The sequence below is a fragment of the Otolemur garnettii genome, unplaced genomic scaffold (genome assembly GCF_000181295.1).
Source record: "Otolemur garnettii isolate 467f Iridium unplaced genomic scaffold, OtoGar3 scaffold00022, whole genome shotgun sequence".
In the NCBI taxonomy this organism is placed as follows: Eukaryota; Metazoa; Chordata; class Mammalia; order Primates; family Galagidae; genus Otolemur; species Otolemur garnettii.
In genome coordinates this window covers 16,133,250-16,141,512 of record NW_003852417.1, presented here as the reverse complement: position 1 = coordinate 16,141,512, position 8,263 = coordinate 16,133,250, and the positions used below count along the sequence as shown (strand labels likewise).

Below are 8,263 nucleotides of genomic sequence, written 5' to 3'. Positions count from 1 at the left end.
AAACCACAAATGCTTATATGCCATTGACTTTGGGTCAATTTGAGGTAAACTTCACGTGGCAACAAATTAACCATTTTAAAGAGCCCAGTTCAGTGGCATTTAATACATTCACAATGCTTTGCAACCAAAACATTTTCATCGTCCCAAAAGGAAACCCTATATCCATAGAGTCACTCTCCATTCCTTTCTGCCCTTGCTCTTAGCAAATACCAATCTACTATCTCTCCATAGATTCATCTATTCAGAATATTCCATATAAGTAGAATCATAGAATATGTGATCTTTTGGGTTATTTCTGCCTTTTGGCAATGATGAAGAGTACTGCTATGAACATCTGTGTATAAGTATTTGAGGAATTACTAGGTCATATGACAATTCTAAATATTTAACCCTATAGGCCAGGCAGGGTGGCTCATGCCTATAATTCTAGAACTCTGGGAGGCTGAGGCAGTGGATTGCCTGAGCCCAGGAGTTCGAGACCAGCCTGAGCAAAAGTGAGACCCATCTCTAAAAATAGCCAAGTGTTGCAGTGGGTGCCTGTAGTCCCAGCTACTCAGGAGGCTGAGGCAAAATAATTGCTTGAGCCTAATATTTTGAGGTTGCTGTGAGCTGTGATGCCATAGCTCTCTATAGAGGATAACAAAATAAGACTCTGTCTAAAAAAAAAATTTTTTTTTAACTGTTTGAGGAACCACCAAACTATTTTCCATAGGAGGGGCACCATTTTACATTTCTGCCAACGAAGTACATGAGTTCTAGTTTCTACTCATCCTTGCTGACACTAGGCATCTTCTGATGCGAGAGTGTGTTTCTAATAGCCATCCTTGTGGGTGATATCTCACTCACTGTGCTTTTGATTTGTCTTTCCTTAATGATCAGTGTGATCTTAACCACCTTTTCATGTGCTTATTGGCCATTTGTATCTCTTTTTTTGAGAACTGTCTATTCAAGTCCTTTGCCCGTATTTTAGTTGGGTTGTCTTTTTGCTGTTGAGTTGTAAGAATTCTTTATATATTCTGGTTACTGGGCCGTTACCAGTTATATGATTTGTAAATATTTTCTCCCACTCTTTGGGTTGTCTTTCTACTTTCTTCATCATGCCTGTGGATGTACAAAGTTTTAAATTTATCTGTATTTTTTCTTTAGTTGCTTTTCCTTTGATGTCATATAAGAATTCATTGCCAAATCCAGGATCATAATGATTTAACCCGATAAAGAATTTTATAGTTTTAGCTTCTACATTTAGGCCTTTGACACTTTTGAGTTAACTTTTACATATGGTATGAGGTAGGGGTAGAAGTACAAACTTGAAATCTATGAATCTTCATCCTACTTTACTACTTAAATATAGTAGGCTAATACATTACATCACTTACGCGAAGGACCTTGGAGCCATCAAATTGAATATTTTCAGTTTATCATTAGCGCATTCCCTTGAAATGTCAGGACACATGGTCACTTACATGGTTCCCAAGCCCCACATGTGGACCCAGCATGCAATGAGGCAGGTGTACAGAAAATGAATTCTGAGCAATACGTGCGTTTAGCTGGCCCTGGCTCCCACCTTCTCCTGGATTTTCCAGTCCCTCTTTATCATCCAGAGCTGAGGTATTCTCATAAAGGGCTTGAAAACATCACTGACATTATTAAAATTATACTTTGCTGCATATAATGTGTAGGAGTGATATTAACAAATCTGGATTTTGTGAGAAGTGGAGGGAGGGAAAAAAGGAAGGAATCCTGTGCAGGTTAAGACTGGAGTGGGGGCTGGGCACGGTGGCTGATACTTAGAGTCCCAGTGCTTTGGGAGCTGAAGGGACAGATTGCTTGAGGTCAGGAGTTCAAGACCACAAGATCATCCAGGGCAACATAGCAAGACCCCATCTTGAAAGAAAGAAAGAAAGAACACCCCAAAACACAACACTATAGTAGGTCAGTGGTTCCCAAACCTGGCTCAGCATCACATGGGAAATGAAACTTACAGACTCCCAGGTCCCCCATCCAGAAATGCTGATCGGGGGTCTGGTTGAGACCTGGGAATTTGTGAATTTCCAAAGCTCTTTGGGGGACTTTATCATTGTTAGTTTGGGGGACCTCGGAGGGGGTAGGGCTTCTGAAGAGACACTCTGCAGAAGAGAGATTTATTCTGAGCTGATTCAAAGAGCAAAACCAGGTCAGAGGAGAAAGTTGCTGGGAGGGAGAGGTGGCTCGGGGTGAGGTTTTTTTTTTTTATCTTCTCACCCCTGAGGCTGTGCTGTGGGTGCCTATGATAGAGCCTGCTTGCAGAGGGCATCTGTACAGAGGCTGGGTGCCACGGTGGGATCCAGGGAGAGGACCACACAGTGGGTGTGGCCCAGAAAGGCCTCTGAACTTGCTAACTGTCAGATTCCAGGGAGAACGAGACATCCAGGGGCTGAATGAATCACTGCCTGAAGCTAGTGCCCAGGCTGTGCAGGCACAGACAAGTTACTGCACTTCTCATAGCCTCTATTTCCAGGTACAGAAATCCAGCAAATGAGGATTCTCATCTTCTCTTTCTTTCCCCTTTTTCTTTCTTTCTCTCCTTCTCTTTCTTTCAATTTCCTGGCAGCAAAACTTTTATCCAAATAAAATGCTGCCAATTTCCACCCAAACTGTACACAGGAGCTGGCTTCTGGATAAAGCAGGAATAAAAAACCCAGAGCCTTCTGTTTCTCTTCCCCCAAGCCCCCCTTTGTCCCTGCAAAGCCCCAAGTCCCTGTAAAGATCAGCTTGGAACTCCCAGGCTAGACTTGCAGAGATGGCGTCAAGTCTAGCCAGTCTGAAACGATGAAGAGCAAAAGAACACATCCCTCAAGAAGGTTCAAGAAGGTCTGGGGCTTAGGGAGCTGGGATGGGCACCCAGATGAGGGGCAGTGCTAGGAAAGGCTGCCTCTGAGGCCAGACTCTGAATCTTCTGCTAGGCTTTGACTGAACTTGCTCATGATGGCCTGTCCTTGTCTGGCCTTCATCGTCTGTAGCAGAGCAGTCACCAGTTGATTTGCTCTGTGGCTGATGTAATGATTCACTCTGATGAGGAATTGCAGGACACTGAATCTTTGAGACTATAGCTAACAAAACACCTACCCCTGGCTAGGATTTGCTGTGGAGAGAGCTAAAGCTGGCAGCCACCTGCTTCTGTGGCCCCCACAGATACATGATGACTGGTTTATTTTTCATTCAGATGTTCTCTTCTAGACTGTAGTTATCTCAAACAGGACAACTAAAACAGTATCTGAAGCTGTTGCCAGGGCAACCTGACAGAGGGCTCCCCACCCCCAGCCCCAGGGTGTGTGCAATTTGTCAAAGGCAGCTGGCTCACAGGGAGAGGACAGAGAGGGGAACGGGCTGGTCTTCTTGGTCCTCAAAAGAGAAGTTGGAAGACACTCCTCTGATTAAATCAACTTAGGTAGAACAGGAAACCAAAGTAACCTGTGCAATAAAAGTTCAGGTTGGGAATGCCAAGAGGCAGGCTTTCAACTTTTCTTTTGTGATATATGCAGATAGTTAAAGCCTTCCCCTAAGATCTGTGCATCTAAGCTGCTTGGAAAGGGAGGGAGTGGGAGAGAAGGCAAGAAATTAGAGAAAGCAAACAGGACATTCCTATGTAGATACACATGTGGTGCCGGAAGTTCTTGACATATCTGATAGCTCTTCTTTCACAAAATATAACCGCTCACGGTTGCAGGCATTTGTACTGAGACCAGCATTACAGAGACCAAATTCAACCTGCTCATGGTATGGATGAAAAGATGGAGGCCTGTGAAAGGTAACGTGCTCAGGGTTACACAGCGAGGGAAGTGCAGAACTGAGCCAGAAGCCCTGGTTCCTGCTTCCCCGTTGTGTTTCCACTGACCTGCTGCCCTTGTCCTGTGGACATCAGTTTACTCTACCTTTGAAAGAGGGCTACCCAGTACCAGCTTTCAAAGACTGCCCCATGGAGCGCTGAGTTGTAAAGGCCCTAGGTACCCCCTGCTCTCAAAGGAATACCTCTGTTTCAATCTCTTTTTATATTTATTGAAGCCCCACTTAAAATCATTTAAGGGGAAAACTGATTAGTAAAAAAGTTTGAACATCATCAGTCAAGTCTGAAGATGATCAGTCTAACGATGATCTTTCTAAACATTAGATAGTGTTGCTGGTTACACGACATTGTAAATATACTAAATCCATTAGGTTTTTAAATCATATGCTCTATAAAAACATAAATAAACCATATGCTCTAAAATGGCAACTTTCATTTTATTATCTATTTATATGAGGCACAACATACAACTTATATATTATTTATTTAAATTAGGAAATGGAATATTCCTTTATTCACACAAAGGCGGGCACTAAAACACGCATCATCTTTTAGTTAGGGTTGGAAACTGCCCAGGAACAGAACACAACAAACGCTGACCGAGAGCTCTCCCACGCCTGCACCCCCACCCACAGGATCCCGGTGGGGGGACCCAGAGCCCCCGGGGCTCCTTACCGAGTTGGTGCCGAGGATCTGAAGGTTGGGCTTCTCTGACTCCAGCAGCTTGGCCACCATCTTGAGGAAACTCTCTACGAAGAGGTTGATGCTCTGGCAGTGGCAGGCCATGAGCAGCTGGTCCAGGGCCTCCATGGCGATGCACACATACCTAGGGAAGCAGCAGCACGGCCTTCACTGGGCCTCGCGGCTCTTCCACCCCCATGGCCTGACAGGGCCAAGCTGGGTGTTAGTATGGTGCCCTCCTGGGCAGCATCTGGGGAAGAGGCTCCTCCACAGGCCGCCACTGTCGGGGCTCAGAGCTGGGAATTGGAGTGAATCAGAGCTGGAAGGGAGCCTAGAGGCCAACTCATGCAGCCCCTCAGGTTACAGATTTAGAACAGGAAGACAGAAGAAATATACCATTTCATGAGTAAATACAAGCAGAAAGGATGGATGCTTAGAAAAGCCAATTCTGAATCTAGCCCCTGTGAGCCTAGAATTACTCAATCCCAAATCAGGATGTGTTTATTGGGCACCTGCTGAGGAAAGACTCTGTCCTAATCAGGGCAGGAGGTGCAAGGTTGAAGAAGGCAGTCCTTCCACTTAAGGAGTAAAGAGGTTGGGGGATGAGATTAATACTCCGGTACTTCCTTCAAAGAGAAAATAAGCGATACAGATACAAGAAAATCATGCATGATGTCCCATGAGGCTTCCAAAGATGGAGCGAGATAGCTCCAGTGGGGAGGAGTCCCGAACTTTATGAAGTATCTGAGATGGGCCTGACGACCAGCTACTGCAAAGTCTAAAGAACAGAAAGTTCGCAAGTTTTGTGTTTGAAAACCTTGGAAGATCTCTGATGAAGTACTGTGCAAACAATACGGCTGACAATATCACCATGCTTAGATGACATACCCTACCCAGGGAACAAGAAAGACAAGACACACACAGAATAAATTTGATGTTCTCATTATGAAGAAGATGATCTGTGTGAACTATAAGCACATAAACTACTTCATAATTCCTTTAAAGTTGAAAACCTGAGTGAAAACCTTCAGTAACTAGAGATACATGGCATCAGATGAGGGATAGTTTACTAGTCAAGTCAGCCCATCAGATTTTTGACAACCAACTAAAAACTTTTTATTTCAATGTAAAGCATAATAATTTTTTTTTTTGAGACAGAGTCTCACTATGTCGCCCTCGGTAGAGTGCCATGGTGTCACAGCTCACAGCAACCTCAAACTCTTGGGCTTAAGCGATTCTCTTGCCTCAGCCTCCTAAGTAGCTGGGACTACAGGCACCCACCACAGCGCCTGGCTATTTATTTTTATTGTAGTTGCCACTGTTGTTTAGCAGGTCCAGGTCAGGTTCCAACCCACCAGCCCTGGTGTATGTGGCTGGCACCTTACTCACTGAGCTACGAGCACTGAGCCAGAGCATAATAATTTCTATCCTGTATTCATAAATCTATTCTGAAGAGTGGCAAAAAAAGGGCCACATCGCCTCTTACCTGCTAGCTCTTCAAACACTAGAAAATAACAATCTTGTTTATGATTCATGTTCTTGTTCTTTTCTTTTCTTTCTTTCTTTCTTTTTTTTTTTTTTTGAGATAGAGTCTCACTCCGCTGGGTGAGTACTATGGTGTCATCATAGCTCAACCTCAAACTCTTCAGCTCAAGCGATCCTCCTGCCTCAGCCTCCCAAGTAGCTAGGACTACAGACACCCATCATGATGTCCAGCTAATTTTTCTATTTTTAGTAGAGATGGGGTCTCACTCTTGCTCAGGTTGGTCTCAGACGCCTAAGATCAAGCAATCCACCTGCCTCAGCCTCCCAGAGTGCTGGGATTGCAGACAGATTCTTGCTCTTTTCTTTTCCATGTGAAATATTTCCAATCCAATCCCTCCCAAACTCATCTTCACAGGACAACCCCTAATTATTCTGGCTGTTGTCATCCTCAATGCTTCTCCTAAGTTCTAAAAAAAATGTCAAGAATCAAATTCCTGGCTCGGCACCTGTGGCTCAAGCGGCTAAGGCGCCAGCCATATACGCCTAAGGTGGTGGGTTCGAATCCCCAGCCTGGGCCCACCAAACAACAATGATGGCTGCAACCAAAAAATGGCCAGGCGTTGTGGCGGACACCAGTAGTCCCAGCTACTTGGGAGGCTGAGGCAGGAGACTCGCTTGAGCCCAGGAGTTGGAGGTTGCTGAGAGCGTGATGCCATAGCACTCTACCCAGGGGGACAGCTTGAGGCTCCATCTCAAAAAAAAAAAAAAAAAAGAATCAAATTCCTAATGAGAATTAGAAAGGCACCTCTGAGCTCAAATTCAACACTTGCTCCAGGGTAATAACATAACCAGTAAGGTTTGCATCACAAAAGATACATCTCTCACTTAGAAAGCATTTGCATGCTAAAAAAAAACAAGGTAGATGGTCAGGGAAGAGAGGTTTTCTTTTTTAAAAAACTTGCTAAGGAGGAAGCTGTGGGAAATCTGTCACAAATTCTTTTGGTTAAAATCTTCATGGTTTTCTTTAAAGAGGCAGGATGCTAATGTCCCCCCTACCATCTGCTCCCCCCTTCCCCCCCCCAGTAATTTAGAACTTTTCCTGTACATGTGGCTGCTCACTAGAGACCACCTCCTCCAGTCTCTCTTGCTGTAGGTGAGGCCCCATGACTAAAACAATGCTGTGAATGTGAGGGGCAGTGATGTGAACAGTGTCAGCATCTCCTGCTTATAAGACAGAGCTGCCTTTGAGGTCCTCTCTTTCCCTCTTCCTGCAAGTTAGAAAGTGGCAACAACTGGAGACCCAGACAGGAAAGCCACATCGAATGACCGTATGGAGCAGGGCCTACCACGGAAAAACACTGCCACATTGCTGGAGCCATCGTCTTTTTGGGTCTCCGTGTACCATAAATAGTACTGGCACCTAATATTCAGGTTTAGGGGGGCTTTAGTTACTTGTGATTCAAATAAAGGTGAATCCTGAGAAATCCAAAGCAGATCAAGTGACTGATCTCATAGGAACAAGAAGTAAGACTTGAAAATGTTTTCTATTGTGCTAGGGTGAGATTAGAGCTAGACTTCATGAACTCAGAGTTTGGACTTCCGTGCGCCGTACAGGATGGTGATCCTTCTACTTGTAAAGTCGAATTATGTGGAATAGAAAAGTATTTCCTGATACTAAGAAGTTTCAGGGGAGATAAAGAAGCAGAGAACTCCAAAACCTGTTGCGGCACCAAACAATCAGGTTAGGGCTAAGTCAAGAGCATGTAGCAAAGGTTTCCACGGTAGTAAAGCTGTCACCACAGGCTTTTAAGATGTTAAAGTTGCCTGAAGTTCTAAAGTCAGGTTCACGTGCTGTAAATGTAATATAGGATGAGTTGAAAGATTGTTCTTCTTTATGCCTTGATTTAAATTACATCCATCACTGAATGTTGGAAAGATATTAAAAATTCTTGACTAGCTAGTCTTTGTCTCTTTTTTACAAAATGAAGTTTGGATAAACACAGAGAAAGCTTGGGAAGAATAACCATAGGACAATTTTTGGAGCTATCACAAGGCCACAACATGGGGCTCCACAATACTTCCTGGGATACCAGCCCAATTCCGGATATCACGTGGTCCAGCTGCCTCAGACATGAGCCAACTGCTTTAGACATGAGCTGTGGGCTTTGCAAAATCCAGATAAATAAAGTAACTGAAGTCATGATTTCTTATAAATGTTCTTTGTTGTTTGTTTGTAAATATATCGAATATTATTTCTTAGGTACCCTAAGGTAG

The 8,263-nt window shown here is 44.1% G+C and overlaps 1 protein-coding gene across 1 annotated transcript in view; it reads right to left on the bottom strand.

Annotated features, from left to right (window-relative positions):
• The window catches only part of EFR3B (EFR3 homolog B), a 92,792-nt gene that overhangs the window by 44,688 nt on the left and 39,841 nt on the right, over positions 1–8,263 (bottom strand). The window contains exon 4 of the mRNA XM_003787441.2: positions 4,499–4,649. Coding sequence (XP_003787489.1) covers positions 4,499–4,649 — 151 coding nt within the window. The remainder of the gene's footprint in view (positions 1–4,498; positions 4,650–8,263) is intronic.